The sequence below is a fragment of the Puntigrus tetrazona genome, chromosome 25 (assembly GCF_018831695.1).
Source record: "Puntigrus tetrazona isolate hp1 chromosome 25, ASM1883169v1, whole genome shotgun sequence".
NCBI lineage: Eukaryota > Metazoa > Chordata > Actinopteri > Cypriniformes > Cyprinidae > Puntigrus > Puntigrus tetrazona.
In genome coordinates, this window is record NC_056723.1 from 7,763,756 (window position 1) to 7,781,118 (window position 17,363).

Sequence of the window (17,363 nt, forward strand, 5' to 3'; positions counted from 1 at the left end):
TCCATTCATTTTAATGACCAAAACCAATTATGTTGTGTTTCAAGCTCTTTGAGCTGTGGTGCTGTTATGGGAAATGTGGGTATGAATTTGAATTCATCATTTCCTGTTAGCACCCTGTATTCACTGTCAATAAAATGATGATAGCATTTGTTTCGTATATTCTCCAGATAGCAAGAATGCAGTATAAGGATACATTGTTTGGATAGTTTTTTCCTAATCTACAACAAAGAAATCTACATCTCTCTCTCTCTCTCTCTCTCTCTCTCTCTCTCTCTCTCTCTCTCTCTCTCTTAAAAAAACAAAAAGAGAAAATAAAGATGCCTTCAAATGTACTGGTCACTTTGGGACAAAAAGGAAAACATGCATACTATTCTGTTTAATTGCAAACTACAATGCCTCAGTGTGCAGTACATTATCAGACAGAGCTTTACATTTTGAAGCCCCATTATGCTTCAGTGTTACACCTGAAACTGTCAGCGGTAACGCGAACCTTCAGGATCCTGTCTGAATGTTGGAACAGATCGTCAGACGCTTCTTTGAGCTTTTATTCTGGCAATCGCAGCCACACAAGCTCCCAGCATCCCCTGATGAATATGTACAGGGATTGCCTTTCTTGCTCTTTCTGTGCCTGTCGATCTCTGTCTGTTGCTTTTGTCTCAATCACACTCTCTTACTTTCTTTGTGCCTGTTCCTTACTAATGTGGTTTCATTGTAGCTGTTTTTTGTGGTTCTCAATAAAGTATTGTTATAGAGCGGTGTCTTTTCCCTTGAGTCTAGGTATCACAACAACAGATGGATCAATGCACCAAACAATAGCAGAAATCTTAAGCACACAACCTGAAGTGAAGTCTTGTCATGAATATAATAGTGTCAGAGGTTTAGGGAGAGAAATAAAGCATGGAATAGAAACTTTTCTTTTTGTAGTGCTGGAAAGATAGACAAATCGAAGAAAGTAGAACACAAAATCCATGCTGTTTTGTTTCAGAGCACTCGAACGTTCTATATATAGAATGCACTAAAAATTCACATTCTCTTTTTCTGTCTGTTTCTCTCCGTCTGTCTCTCTCAGGGTGACGATGTTATGACAGTTATCAAAACCAAAGCCCAGTGGCCCGCCTGGCAGCCTCTTAATGTGTAAGTTTATATCACTTTTGTACTTTTTGTACATTCAGACAGCAGCCGCCAAAAAGGGGTTTGACAGTATAGCCACTCTTAATATAAATAAATGACATTGTATTATTCTATGAGACACAATACCAAACCAAGAGTGACTTAAAGTGTACAATTTTAATAGAGGCAAGGAACCTCCATATACAGAAGGTGCTTTATGATGTTATACAGTATGTATATATATATATATATATATATATATATATATATATATATATATATATATATATGAAAAACCAAAACAGTGTCCAGAAAAAGTAATACATCCAGAAAAGTAATGAAATTTGTATTTTTTGAACTTTAAATAAAAAAAAAAAGAAAATGTATTACTGTGTATATTAATAATATTTAAAAATGTTTCTTGAGTACATATTAGATGATTCCTGGTGGATCATGTGGCACTAAAGACTAATGATGCAGAAAATTACATTCTAAAATATATTAAAATTTTCAAAAAAAGGTTATTTTAAATTAAAATAATATTTCACAATCATGCTTTTTTACCGTATTAAAATAATTAGATTTTTGATCAAATAAATGCAGCCTCAAATAAAAAGAAATGTAATAATCCAAATGTCTCCATGGTCTTGCTTCTTGGATGAGTATTTTTCAACACCAAGGCCTGCTTCATGAAAACTCCTTTAGCACCTGCTGGGTATGTAGATGTTTCTTTCCCTTTCACTAACGAGGCGGTTAATATTTTATGTGCGGTTTTGTTTAGCGAAGGCTTCCGTTTTTTGATGAGAGTAGCATTTCCCCTGCGGTGCTTTCGCGATTGAGGTTAATGGCCTCCCTCCAGCTCCAATACATCAGGACATTCTCTTGACCTATTTTAACATCAGACTGTCAATTACCACAACCAATTTACCCCATGAAGAGGTAACGGCAATGGCAGACGCTAATTATTTCCAACCATAAGTCAAACATACAAGGCACTTTCCACCAATAAGGCACGCTATGGTATCCCATAACCCTTTTTAAAGCATTTTGGTTGTGAAACGTATTACGTATGACTAACATGAAGTTAGATTAGCAAAGTAGCTTTTATAGGCAGTTGCAACATCGTAGTGACTATATACAATTGCATTTTGAACTAATTTTAGTTACCAAAAATAATTTTATTTAAAAAATGTGTTTAATTTACATGTTAATTTGTTTATTTAATCATATTTATTTAATTTTATTTTATTACATTTTTATTTTATTCAGTTTTATTACTATTCTATTTTATTTAATTTTTTTTCTGTGTCCATATTTTGCATATCTTTGGTTTTGATTTAAAAACTTGAGTTGAATTTTCATCTGCACGGCTCTCTCTCTTCCTCTTTCTTCTGCTCTCAAGTGTGGGCTGTGCAAGTCATAAGGTGCCGGTTTCATGATGAATATTTAATATGTGTTAATCAATAGATCCAAGTAACATCTTCAAACATGCAGCCTGCTCCGCTCAAATGGCAACAGTTGCTTTGGTGATGGTTTGTTATCAGGGCAATTAGTTTGATTAATTACCATCTGCATGGATTCCTGCAAATTATGCCGTAGCATATAATGCATGACACAGACATGTTTGTGCATCGCCTTTTCTCGGAAACAACTTTATTTTTCACCTCTTCTCGTGTCTATTCTCAGGCGTGCCGCCCCCTCGGCGGAGTTCTCGGTGGATCGAGCCCGTCATCTGATGTCGTTCTTGACTATGCTGGGCCCCAGTCCCGACTGGAACGTAGGGTTGTCTGGGGAGGACCTGTGCACCAGGGATTGTGGCTGGGTCCAGAGACTGGTGAAGGATCTGGTGCCGTGGGACGCCGGTACTGACAACGGGGTCACTTACGAGGTCAGCTTTCAAAGACTGATGACGTTGTTACATTAGAAGATACAGTACTGTGAGAGCCTCCATATATGAAGAAACATAGATCATACATATATATGTGTGTGTGTGTGTGTGTGTGTGTGTGTGTGTGTGTTTAGCAAAACACAGAACTCAGTACAAATGACCAATATTGAAACATAAAATACTAATCGGTATTCATCCATTTATTAATACAATATAATAAAATATAATATTCAACCATTTAATCACAATAATAATAAAAACCAGTTATTTTTGTTGTAAAAAAACATTCTTGTTATTATTATTATTATTAAAATATTAAAAAAAAAAAAAAGATAAAATAGCTAAAAAGTATTGAAACATTCAATAACAAGAGTAATAATGAAATGGATAAAAATGTTGATAAATTGTTGATAAAAAAATACAAAATATTTTTTATGTTGGAAAAACTGAAATATAAAAATAAAATAAAACTAAGCATGTATTAATAACTTGTGGTTTCACTAGTTCAACTTTATTGATTAAATTTCTATGCAGATAAACAAGGATACCTCAGTTTTACTATAAATAAATTCTAATGTGGGTATTTTATTTATTTATCTTTATATGGAAGCTCTGATGGAGACATTTTTGTCTGCACTCTGATTAGTTCTAATCAGCAAGTTTCTGATCAATTTTCCAGAAACCACTCAGAACAGAATGAAAGTCATAATGTCAAATGAAATAAAAGCTTTAATGGCATTTAAACCCATTAACTTTGGCAGCAATAATTACAAGGTAATGCAATAATATTTTGTTATGCCCTGAAGGTTTTATGTGGAAATAAAATAATTTTTTTTAACAAAGTGAAAACTACTTTCATTTCATAGTGCTTTCAGATTGTCTCATATTTTAAGCTTACTTAAAATTGGTTAGCAATATACAAATCCAAGGCTGCACTAGATAAATGTATAGAGGAAAAAAGAGAGCAAATAAACCAGTTTCCTCACTGTGTCCTGTTGCTTCTAGTGTCAATAACGTCTTCATATTTACTCAAGAGCTGTTCTGGGCAAACAGTATTAAGTCTTTGCAACATCACCAGAACCAAGACTTCACATGCTGCCCCCTGCTGGTATGAAACCGTCCTGAGTTCTTCCCTGAAAGAAATGAGAATTCAGCTTCAGAGGTTGAACTCTTGAAGCTTAACCGAGCAGTTGGAGCAGCAGTTGGTCTTTGTTTTGCAGCGTTGCTCTAAAGGCGTCGGAGTGGAACGCAAGTAACTGTCAGGTGACTCAAAGTGCAGAGGCAGGAAACAAGGCCATAAATCACTCATAAAGGGAATATTACAGAGTCAATGAATGATGCATATGGAGATGAAAGGTGGGAGGCCCAGGCAGATGGCATGCAAAAGTCACAAACTCTACCTGTTTTTCTTTTTCCCTCCTCTCCTCTCTATCCTATTATCCTCCGTATCTTATGTCTATCCAAGTCTCCCAACAAACCCAGCAATCCCCAGGAGCGGATTCGACCCCTTACCAGTTTGGATCACCCACAGAGCCCCTTTTATGACCCTTCTGGTGGCCCCATCATGCCCCTCGCCAGAGTGGTCATGGAGAGAATTGCAAGAAAGGTGATTTTAAAAGCTGTTTGGTTTTTTTGTTTCTTTGTTTTTGTAATTATAGAAGTTACATCTGTTTACAATCATTTACAGTTACAGAACTGCATCAAATGTTTCATCAAAGTTTGTGATGTATATATATATGCTGCTTTACTCAATCTTCTCCACAGCGAACATTTATGAAAATGAGCAAAAAGCACATAAATGACCCTCAGACTGTAAGAAACAATACTCTCTGCTCAGACTGTGCAGAACGTTCACCCTCCCAACATGACAATGACCCTGAACATACAGCAGGAGTGGCTTATAGACAACTCTGTCAATGTCCTTGAGTGAACACAATCAAATATTTCTGGAGAAACCCCATCTAAACTAAGTTCACCTCTTTTAGATGGGGGATTCAAAAGATAACTGGCAAAAGATAATATTCAAAGCTTGCCCATCAAGCAAAAAAAAGACTTGAGACTGTAAAGGTGCTTCAGGTAAATATTTAGTTAAGGGTATGAATACTTATGCAGTGTACTTATTTCAGCTTTTTATTTTTAATAATTTAATAATAACAAAGGTGGGACAGTACTGTTTTTCTTTTAGTCTAGATTCATGTGGGGAAAAGTAATTTAAAGCAGTTAAACACAAGTCAAGAAACATAACAAAATTTGAAAAAGATTAAGGGTATAAATATATTTAAAAGGCACTGTATACATATCTTCTCTGTCGTTCTATTCATAAAAAAATATTTTAAAATTATTTTAAATTGTGATATTTATACAATATACATACACAGTATTATATGTGTATGTATATTGGATATTGGAGGGTTTTTTTTACCTATTTTTCATTTTAAATACCTTTGTCATCATCTAAATTTGACTTAATTAACCAAATACACTTTTACAATAGTAATTTACTAACTTCCTTTGTAAAGCACTATTAATTACCACTGTGTATAAATAAGCGTGCCTTTCCTTATATAAATCTATAATCACTAATAAACACTAATAATTTAATACCAAATGTAACCTTTAGCAAATCTTCAGATTAATATCCATCTTGTATAATATAATGCTGTGATAAATTATAATTATTTATTTTTGTTGACTTTTTTATTTATTTTTTTGATATATATATATATATATATATATATATATATATATATAACTTATTTATAAGTATATTGTCCTTTGAGCATGTGTTTTTGGAAATTTATTATTGTTGGTTTCCTGTTCTCTTCCAAAATGGAACAGTTTTTTTAAATATATATATATATAGTATTCATGAACAGCTGTGTTGTTTAATATAGCTACTGACCCGGAATTGCTGAGTCATAAAAGCCGATTTGCTAAACAAACTAAAGCAATTACAAAAATATGTCAAAGCAAACAGTCATGAGAACTCTGCAACACTCATAACACGTCTGTTATCCTTCAAATGACAGTGTTTGGAGGATTCCGTTCCAAAATAATCCATTCGGGAACTTATCGACATGAACCAGAACTCTTAATATTCCACACCAGATGTTTCATCTCTATCTCACAGCTGGGAAGAATCTCATCTCTAGGCTTTTGAGTGGGGTAAAGCGTGGGATTGCCTTGAGCCAGCTAGTTTACAATCATCTGCCCTCTGAGAATCTTTTTTTATTTATTTTTTTTATATATTGCACGGGGCTTAGCGTGATAGTGATCAGATGGCAAATGGTGGATCTTATCAGGGGCTGTGATGTTGATCCATGTTCTCCCAATCTGCAGGGAGAGCAGTGCAATACCGTGCCCGACACCATAGACGATATCGTCGCTGATATTGCTCAGGAGGAGAAGGAGGAAGGTGCGTATAGCTACGCTATCTTATCCAATTTGTAGCACCTCATTTAAAAACATAGCCACCGGACAGTTTAATGAACAAGGCAGCCTGCAGGTATCTTAGAGTAAACCTCTCAATGTCCCTTCTGTCACAGTTAAGTCAAACAACAGGAAGATGAAGAAGAACAATATGCTTTACCATGGTGCACTTCAATTATGTTTGTTGGCTAATGCACTCTGCCAGATAATTACCCGTGGTTTCCCTCCAGTTTCTTGTGAGGTTCAGGAGTGGAAAGACAGGGACTGGAATGAACAAGAGCTTCGCTTCTTTTAAAGCTAAAGAGTGTCATTTCTATGCTGCTAGCAGCTATTAGTCCTGCTCTGAACTCAACCAGTGTTGCCGTCAGGCTGGTCAGGAAATGTTTTGATAGCAGCACCCAGCCACAGAGAGGAATAAAAAAAAAAGGGACAAAAAGATTTGTTTTTATGAAAACAAAAAATTCTATGAAAATGAAATTTTGCTAAATATGTAATGACCCTCAGGTCAAGTTGTAGATGAGCTTGTTTCTACATCAGAATAGGTTTGGGGAAATTTAATATTCAGTTGCTCACCAGTAGATACGTAGATAGTCCAAACAGCTGATGAGTCCGATAATCCATAATGTGACTCCAGTTCATCTCTTGTTGAATTATGGCTGCATTTTCTTGATAAATTTGATGCTTTTGACTAAAATACAAGTCTTCTATCCATATTTTTGTGTTCAAATTATCATCTCATCTGAATTGGGAGATAAATGTGCCCTGATCAAGCACAATTTATAAGCGAAAACAGTCCAAAACTTTTCTAAATGAATATGTTGGTAGATATTAACGTAATGCATGATTCTGTCTAGCAGCAGTATGAAATTAAAGGAATATTTCACCTAAAAATAGATAAAGATATATCAAAGTTATATATAAATTCCCTACATGGGGTTAAAGGGATACTCCACCCAAATATCAAAATCACTTACCCCCATGTCATTCCATACCTTGTTTTGAAACACAATTTAAGATATTTTGTATGAAAACCGGGAGGCTTGTGACTGTCAAGGCTCAGAAAAGTATGAAAGACAGCCTCAGAATACTCCATGTGCCAGCAGTGAAGCAGTGAATCGTTGCAGTGACGAGAATGTTATGCTAGTTATGCAAGCGAATTGTTAAATAAAGTTGTTATTCCGATATTTACTGCTGAGGATCCACGATTGAGCAAGTGTCGTAATGCTAAATATTTCCATATCTGTTCTGAGGAGCAATTACATCTTGAACTGACAGGTACATTTTCATCAAATTGAAATTATTCGGTGTACTATTCCTTTAAGGAAAGCTTTATAAGTGCCGCCGCTTTTCACGAACCATGCTATGTCCTCTAATGAGTCAATCCACTCACATTCCCACAGCTGACAGCACTCCAGAGACGTGCATCTACTCAAACTGGTCTCCGTGGTCAGCCTGTAGCTCCTCCACCTGTGATAAGGGTCGACGGATGAGGCAGAGGATGCTAAAAGCACAGCTGGACCCCAACGTGCCCTGCCTGCATACCCAAGACTTTGAGCCCTGCATGGGGCCGGGCTGCAGCGAGGAGGGTGAGCTAGATAACGCTGGTCTCCAGCTCTCCAGCGCATATAAAACCCTTTGAGGCTGACGGATTTAGGGGATCACTATCTCAGAGCGTGCCAGGAAGGAAGGTGCATGGAGTAAGGGGTGAAAAATGGAGGGAGAAGGAATAAAAATGTTGTACAGAAAAGCATGCATGAAACGCTGAGTGGAGCAGGTAATTAATTGATAGCCTTGTTAGTGCGGGAAATGTAGAGAAATGCAAAGTCTCTGTTTTCAAGGTTACGCAAACCTTAGCCGACCTCAAACTGCTGCTGTGGAGTTTTATGCCTGCAATCTGCTCGAGCAGACCAGGGTATTGATTTCCTCGTTGGAGAGGTAGACGCTATAAACCATAACCATAAACTATATATTGTGGTTTATCGTTTAAAAGAATCAATACGACATTTGCACTTTGGTAGGTTGGCTGTTTTGGTCGGAGTGTAAAATCTTTGTAAGTTAAACTGCAAATAATGTTTTCTTATTTGAGTGGTTGGCTGTCTTTACTTAGATCTGTATGTCTGCGCAATCAATTCACAATCGCTGTTTCGCCTTCTGCGACCGCAAAAAGCTGTCATTTAATTAAGTGAATAATATAGTCCCCGTGTGCTGTGGGTTTTAAATATTTACTATTATTCATTATTCACCAGTGTGACAGAAACAGGTTGATTTTTATTTCCACAGAAATAAAGACAGCATTTAAAGAAGCACTGTGGCTAGAACGATATTTTATGGTCATAATGGTATTTTAACATTTTTCAAAAATGCTCACATTTTCACAATATTCTAGCATAAGATACTGTTAAATAAAAAATATTGTCATTTTACAAATTAAAAATATTCTACACATTGTATTTTGATAGAATGTAAAATATTATTATATGTAAATACTGCATATTAAAAAATCATTAATATTATTAAAATTATATTTTAAAAAACAAGTACTAAAAAGTTCTAAATATGCACATGAATACCTTTAAATAATAATTTATATTGGCAGCACTTTTTAGTTGTGCAAAACTGTACAATTAACTAGGAAACAAAGGCATTTTTTTATTCAGCGAGATAGTTTTTTGCTGTTTTCGTTTGAATTTGTCTTGTTCTTGTTAGCGAAACCAAAGCAATAAATATATGAGATGCTTAAACATATTGCAGCTGACATCTCAATATCACTAAGAAAAATGAAAATTCCTAGACAAAATTGTACAGCGTCTGTGACATTTCCTGTCTGTCGTTCGGTCTTCCTCTCCACGTGGCGTCTGGTGACAATCTCTTTTTTTTTTTCTCTATCTGTCAGCGAATCTCCATCAGCCCATCCGTCTGCCTCATGTGTACCTCTCCATCCTCTGATCCGTCTGTTTCTCCACATCACGTCTTCATTCTGTCAGCTCTGATGTGAGGCTTTTAAAGATGTTGAAGGCGGCTGTTTCTATTGATTAATAGAACCTGCAGCGCTTCGCGTAGACTCTCTTTTGTTTTTAATTAATGGGCCGTTAAGGGCCTGCATTGATTGATAATCCACCATCCCGTTGACAGGCCGACACTGGGGCCTCTGGGGGGCCCATCAGGGCCACGTTTATTTACAGCTCTTATTAATGATTCACTTAGTTCTGCTTTATTAGGTAGTGCTCGCTGCTGGTCCCAAATGGGGTCTGCAATTCTGCACTGGAGACAAATCTATAGAGTGTCGGCCCAAGTTCATCCATCCCGTCTGATAACAAATCTATTTACAAGCTCTGCCTTAGAGATAATTGGAACGGCTGAGGTGAGATAAAGCAGGGCCGGATCGGTCAATTTGATCACATCTGTCAGCACTTTATAAGGGGAGAAAGGTGGAAGATATGAAAGATGAACTGTGTAGAGCATGGCAGAGTTGAAAAAGGATAGATGGGGGATTGTAATCTTACAGTCTGTCATACATAAAGACAGAGGATTATGGGAACGGGTCACTGCATTGAACTGCTTGTATATAGCGAAGAGCGAATATCTTCTTATACCTGTTTTCTTTATCATAATAAAGTAATTCATCACAAGAGGCTGTTTTTAATGCATGGCCAGACACAAGTAAGACGCAGAACTCAAGTAAAAGTAAAACACATTGAAAATGTATAATAAACTACTTTATGAATAAGTATAACAATAATGCAACACATAAAAGAGTTATAAATTATAAAATTTGAAGTTAATAATAATATAATAATAAAAGTATATAATAATATATATATATATATATATATATATATATATATATTCATTTTTATTATTTTTCAATTATTATAATATTGTCTAATTATTATCAATATTAATAAAAAGTGTACTTATCTATTATCACGTTTTATTTCCTTTAGAATTTGATAATAGTACTAATAATGACAGTAAACTAATTCTGTGCCAAGTTATACAGTTCAATATTCTTCTTCTTTTTTTCTTCTTCTTATTATTATTATTATTAAATTCTACAAATGTAATTATAAAAATTATATTCATTATAATATTGCCTAACTTACAGTAGTAATAATAATCATTGTTAAAATATTTTTTTACTATATAGATCATAAGCCTATGGCAAACATACTATATATAATAACTGTACAAATAAAATAAATAAATTATTATTGAATATTACATAATAGTTAATAAGCTTGTTTCTTCTTTTTATATAATAATAATAATAATAATAATAATAATAATTATGTCTACACATTTAATATTACATTTGATGCTCATTATAACAAATTCTGACAATATAGTTTATTATTATTACTATTATTATTATTAATTAATTAAATATTATGTGCAGAGTTTAATATTATTATTGTTACTATCATAAATAAATAAATAATTAAACTATGCAAAATATGCTAAAAAATCATAATATAAAAATAAACTACTTGTCACATAAATTGGATTTATTATCATCATTATTATTATTATTTTACACATTAAATATTATTTGTAAGCTGTTCAATGCAGCAGCTGTTTTGATGCTAATTATGTTATTGATGATATTGTATTTTGTTTTATAAAAAATAATGTACATACAAGTATTTATGTTAATTAGCCTGTTGCAAACTTACCACATTAATATATTCTGTAATCTTAGACACAATTTTCTTTGTCCACAAAACAAATTTCAAGAATTTAAGCATAAATCTTTAGAGTGCTTTTTCATGAGAAATATAATTGTAGTCAAATGCATCCATTCACTCATCACCAGATACTTTTAGGAAAGCTTTGTAAATAACAGTACCTCATTAGCATATGACTGTGTTCTGCTCCCTAGAGGCGTCCACATGTATGATGTCAGAGTGGATCAGCTGGTCTCCGTGCAGCTCCTCGTGTGGAATGGGCATGAGGTCCAGAGAGAGATACGTCAAGCAGTTCCCAGAGGACGGATCCAGCTGCACACTACCAACCGAGGAGACAGAGAAGTGTGTGGTCAACGAAGACTGCTGTAAGTTATACACTGTGCGTGTTTTTAGTCAAATAACTGTCCCAAAGTAACATTAGACACATAATCGTCTGTGTTTCAGCCCCCAGCAGCTGTGTGGTGACCGAGTGGGCCGAGTGGGAGCCCTGCAGTGTGAGCTGTGGAGTGGGGATGAGGAGGAGAGAGCGAATGATGAAGATGGAGGCCTCAGATGGCTCGCCCTGTCGAGCGCAGCTGGTGGAGTCAGAGAAGTGCATGATGCCTGAGTGCAGTGAGTATGACGCCACGAAATGTCAATTCAGTCAGTTCAATCCAACACCCTCTCATGGGCCAGACGAGATGCCCTGCTTCACCAGGCTTGATTCATTACCAGAATTCCTCTTTGCTGCTAGTCGATTTCTAATTAGACCTGCTTGTCACTTGCCCCGGGCTGGACCAGCCGTTCGTAAACTCTTATTTAAACCGAGCCTTCTGGTTCGCACTTTTGTAGGATTGTGTGGCTAGTCATTGCTAAGCCAGTGCTTAATTTGGCCCCGGCATTTGTTTTAAAGATGATAAAGCAGTTTATAAATGCTTTGTAAAGTAGTATGTAGTCACATAATATCACCTTTATTTATGCTAAACAGCTTTCAAATTTGTAATGTATTTGTACATGTTTTAAATTAAACAGTTATTAAGTTAACCATTCAAATACGATACATAATCACAAAATATGTAAATATTTAGAAACTGTATCTATATTGAGGCGTTTTTTTAATCTAGTGGATAGGAAAACCAGTATGTATGATAGCATTTTATTTATTTATTTAATAAAATAAACATGTGTATAAATAGATCAAATATGAGTCCTTATTTATTATATTCAATAAATTCTGCACAATTAGGATTAATGTACATTTGATGTTAATGTATTATAATTTACCAACAGCAATAACATCAGTAATAATAATAATCATCATCATCACAACGGAAGATGCATTTTTAAATCATTTAAATATGACTGAAGACTGATGAGAAGTCCCATGCCAGTTTGCATGATAGCAACATTTATTTATTTATTTATTTGCTTTATAAAGTAAATATGAGCATATGAATATATGCAAAGTTTTGGTCTGAATATTGTTTCTTTTGAAAATATTAAAAAAATAGTTTGTTTGACTATAAAATATTTATAGGTAATATTTAACGCCTTTTTGACTACTTAAATGACTACTACTTTCAATACAAGTACTAAAACTAGTATGCGCTAGATTATGTGGATTATGTACAAATATAGTATGCACCAGATACTGTGAACCTCTAATTTAGTACGCCTTGAGTCTATGAGCGGTAGTAACTGGTGTGTACTCGTGTGTGTGTAGACGCAGTAGTGTGTATGCTGTCTCCGTGGTCAGACTGGGGAGACTGCAGCGTTACTTGCGGTGTGGGCATGCGTTCCCGTCAGCGCATGCTGAAGACACCCGTAGAGCCCAGCCTGTGTCCGGATGAGCTCGAGCAGGTTGAAACGTGCATGTTTCCTCAATGCCGTGAGTAACACACACACACACTTATTCATACCAAAGACTTTTTCGTGTAAATACTAGACTAACTCGTATGAGATTTACCGACTGAAGACGAGGTTTTGTGATATTTAATTCCCCAAATTCAAAGAAATACACGTATGAATGAAATGCTTCCCTTTTTTTTCCCTCCATTCCTCCTCCAGCCACGGACTGCATGCTGTCGGAGTGGTCGGCCTGGTCCGACTGCAATAAGTCCTGTGGGAAGGGTCACATGATTCGCTCGCGAATGGTCAAGCTAGAACCTCAGTTCGGAGGCGTGCCCTGTCCCGAGACGGTCCAGAGGAAGAAATGCAAGGTCCGCAAGTGCACAAAAAGCTCCCGTGCAAACGAAAAGAGGAAGAGACAGGAGGCTTCCGACAGGAGGAGAGCAAAACCGAGCAGGGAGTCTGTGGCAGAGGAGAGCTCAGGTCCAGAATTATTTAGTATTTACTTATTGCAAGTTTAGCTCTCAGTCAACAGATCCTTCCTGGAAGCAGGATTTATGTTAATTGCACATCGTTTGTGCAGCTAAATCTTACTTTAAAGTCAAATTGAAGTTAACGTCGACTGGTACCGGTTTTACTTTGCATGATTTTGTCAGAGGCAGGTATTCCAGAGAATCTTTCGATCATCAATATGTAAGAACTTTAATAGTCTCTTTAAAACTTTTTAAAAGCTGATTTCACCTTGGTGCAAAGCTCCTAAAGGGACATGGTGATGGAGAAAATACGAAATGGGAGGGAAAAAACGTTGTGTTCGCTCACAAGTTGTCTTGTGATGCATTCTCCTGAGAGTGTTTGCGAAACCTTCAAAGTTTGCTCTCAAAAGAGACTTCAGCACAGCACTTCGCTCTTGTAATTATTGCACATAATTACTGGAGTAAGCTGTACGGAGCTCCGAAAGAGACATGGTGATGAGAAAAAAATGTAATTATAGTTTTAATACTTTTCATTTTCCATTTGCAAAACTTCTGGGATCTCTCAAGAAATGTTGCTTTCGGGGATGAAACTGATTGCGAAGTGGCTGGCAAAACTCGAAAGCTTTCGCTAAGTTTCTCTGTGCAACGTAAAAGTTTTTACAGTGAAGTACAGTACAGTTGAAATATGTGATGGATATATATATATATATATATATTTATGTTAAAGATGATGTGAAACGATAGTTTTTTTTCACAATCTAATCAGAGAACAAACAGAGCTGTTTTTTAGATACTTTTTGATCAAATTCTAAAGCATTCATTTGAATGCATTATTTATGGAGGCAATCCCAAAATGCATTGGTGCAGGGTCTTAAATTTATAAAAATTGTTCTGTGAAATTAAAAATGTACGTCAGTGCCAATAGCCTTGTGTGCAGTGTGCTGATATATCACGCCATTGCTCCATGAATCCTGGTTCATGGACCTTTGCCAATCCCGTCCCCATGATAATAAATGATCTGTGGAATTATAGAAAAAGGCAGAATTTACTACATTTTTTAAGGTAAGTGGTTGCAATCAGTTTTTTTTAATAAACTAATTTAGTTGACTGTCTTTTAAAGAAAAATGTGTTTATTTAAATGTTGCTAAAATAAATTGATTGCAGCCGCTTACCTTAAAAAAATATAGTAAACAATGAATATATTTTTTTTCAGTGTATCATAATAGGGTCAAAAACCCCCCCCAAAAAATTTACGAAATTTAAAATGTACTGTTTTATGTATTGTGTGTGTATTTTAAAATTTGTAGGCTTACTAATGCTTTTAGGCTGATAATTCGTGCCATCTAGATTAGTGTTCAAATATTTGAGGTCAGTACAATTTAAAAAAAAAGGAAAAAGACTCACCAAGACTGCATTTATTTAATGAAAAATCAGTAAAAACTATACTATAGTGAAATATTATTACAATTTAAAATATCTGTTATTTATTTGATTATATTTTAAAAAATATATATATATATATATTTATTTATAAAAATATATAAATAAAAGTGTATTCCTGTAATTCCTTTATCCCAATTCAGCATCATTACATCAATTTCTCAACTTTATCAAATGTCTTTACAGTCACTTATGATCATAATCATAAAAATATAGGCTTTAGACTCTTTCAATCTTACTGACCCCAAACAAGGCAAAAAATCTTTCTTGTAAACAACAAAGCAGCTTGCTGTTTTGGAAGAGCTAATATTTTTGTTATTGATCAAATTGTTCTCCTAAGCTCCCTGTAAATCTTCTGTATTGCTCTACGTGAATCGATCAATACATCCCATCTTTTAAAGCTCTGCCAGAGCCGGAGCATCTCTTATACACACACACACACACACACACACACGCACACACACACGCACACACACACACTGTATTGTTAGCAAATGATGAAGTTATCCAGCACGGCTACAGATGGTGATGTACAGGACGCCCCAGACTCATTGTAGTGGAGGAGTCTCTCTAGTCTTGCAGTTTATTCCTAACACACACAAACACACACACTCTCGTCACCTTTAACTGTCCCCATCATCTGTGGAGGATACTGGTGATACTCCTTTTTGGCGCTAAACTCTCCAAGAGTTGTCGATGCATTTGGGAGCTATTTCAAAGCCAGAAACCCCCCTTGATTTTGTCTTACTCTCTTCCAACAGCCTGTCCGATTCGCCCGTGGTCCAGCTGGACGGAGTGTACCAATCCGTGCGGCGGGGGGGTTCAGGAGCGTGTGATGAACATGAAGAAGAAAGGCAAATCCTCACAGCCCAACAACTGCAAAAACAAGAAGGAGATCCGCGCGTGCAATGTGCACCCGTGCTAAAAGTGACTCTCTATCACTGTAATACACACACACGCACCCCAACACACACTGAATCAGCCCTTAAAGAGGCTGAATAGGGCAAAGCAGCGTAGTTTTAACCTAAGGTTTCCTGAAGCAGGACTGGCGAGGGGTGTGTGTTCCAGCTTGTAGGGTTTTAGAGTAACACACACGTGGACCAGGCCTGTTATCCGTGATTAGTTTTAGATGCCTTCTTAGCGGGCGTATATACTGTATCAATGTATAACCGACACTTTTCAGTACCACCTTCACTAAAACATCAGCGTGCACTTCTTTTTTTAATGACATTTTTTCTTTTATTTGTTATGCACAGCCACGTTCCTTTTGGGTAAAGGTCGGCGGTCAGATATACGTAGCATTTCCTGTAAGCAAAACATCCCATAAAGATTTTAGACGCAATCCTGTACTGGTTTGTGAAGGAAAGCAGGCTGTGATGTGGGATCCGCAGACAGTTTCTAATCCGAGGCTGCCTCTATTGAGCGATATCAAGGTGGGTCACCCACGATCAATGCCCAATTGATTCGGACAGCAAGTGTTTTGTGAGGACAGAGGACTTTTTTTCCTCGAAATTTTCAGGAAATCCAGTCTAATAAAGGCTTGATGCATTGGCCGGAATATGGATAGTCTTAACATTGCATTTCCGAACTAAAAAGCACAGGCAAACATAACCATTCGACCTTCTTTTTTGGATTTATTTTATAAATCGTGATATATTAACTTGGAGTTGAAAATAGATTGTGACTTTTTATTGCGTTATTAGATGTATAAGAGGCTAATGTGAAATATTAACTCATCTGTAGGGAAAGAAGGCATTTAAATTAGACTTTTTCTTACTTTTATTGTGGAATTTTGATATATTTAGCTTCAAAAAAGTCTTGCCAAAGTCAAGTGTGGATTTTCTTTTTCTATGTCGCTCTCTCTCTCCCTTTTTTCTTTTCACTCATCCCTTCTTCTGCAATATTCTGCTATTTTGGAATAAATCTTTACAATAAAAAATTGTGTGATTAAACGTTTTGGATTGCTTATTACGCATATATATATATGACATTTGCACAGTTTTGCTTTTGATATTCTCTCCTGATCTAGAACAGTTTCTCTGTCTAACCACTAGAGGGAGACAGAGACTAAAGTTGCACTACGTAATCACGTTATAAGCGCCACAGTTCGTTATTTTACAATCCAACTTCTCGACAAATGGGGCTGCACGACGAAAACGTGTTATAGGTCAGCCAAAACGGTGTCTTTCAACTTCATTATATCTTCATATACAGCCACGAAAGGCGACTGAGTCTGTCGTAATACTTTTTTGTGGTTCCGTAGATGAATGAACGCATGTATTGTATATATTGTCTTAGCTTTTGGCTTTGAGAAATATCTCGTTCTGATATTTTAATTGGTCTAGAATTGATTTTAGTCACGGATGACTGCCTGAGATAGTTGTATCAAGCGAGAATGTGTCATATCTAGTGGTGTGCTGTAGCCTGTTACACTTTGGTAAAAGCACAAGTGTCGAGCTTAAGTGCTGAGCTCTTACGCGGTGTAATACATTTATTTAGGTTTGAACCTTA

The 17,363-nt window shown here is 35.9% G+C and overlaps 1 protein-coding gene across 2 annotated transcripts in view; it reads left to right on the forward strand.

The window, feature by feature from the left end:
• Positions 1-16,804, forward strand: part of spon1b (spondin 1b) — a 57,370-nt gene extending 40,566 nt beyond the window's left edge. Inside the window, exons 7-16 of one of the 2 annotated variants that reach the window (XM_043228363.1) lie at positions 1,070-1,134; positions 2,797-2,998; positions 4,464-4,604; positions 6,338-6,413; positions 7,828-8,013; positions 11,307-11,477; positions 11,557-11,724; positions 12,815-12,979; positions 13,159-13,422; positions 15,614-16,804. In XM_043228363.1, the coding sequence (XP_043084298.1) occupies positions 1,070-1,134; positions 2,797-2,998; positions 4,464-4,604; positions 6,338-6,413; positions 7,828-8,013; positions 11,307-11,477; positions 11,557-11,724; positions 12,815-12,979; positions 13,159-13,422; positions 15,614-15,777 (1,602 nt within the window). In that variant the 3' untranslated portion in view covers positions 15,778-16,804. The remainder of the gene's footprint in view (positions 1-1,069; positions 1,135-2,796; positions 2,999-4,463; positions 4,605-6,337; positions 6,414-7,827; positions 8,014-11,306; positions 11,478-11,556; positions 11,725-12,814; positions 12,980-13,158; positions 13,423-15,613) is intronic. The other variant, XM_043228364.1, reaches the window with a different exon arrangement.
• Positions 16,805-17,363: the final 559 nt, after the last annotated feature.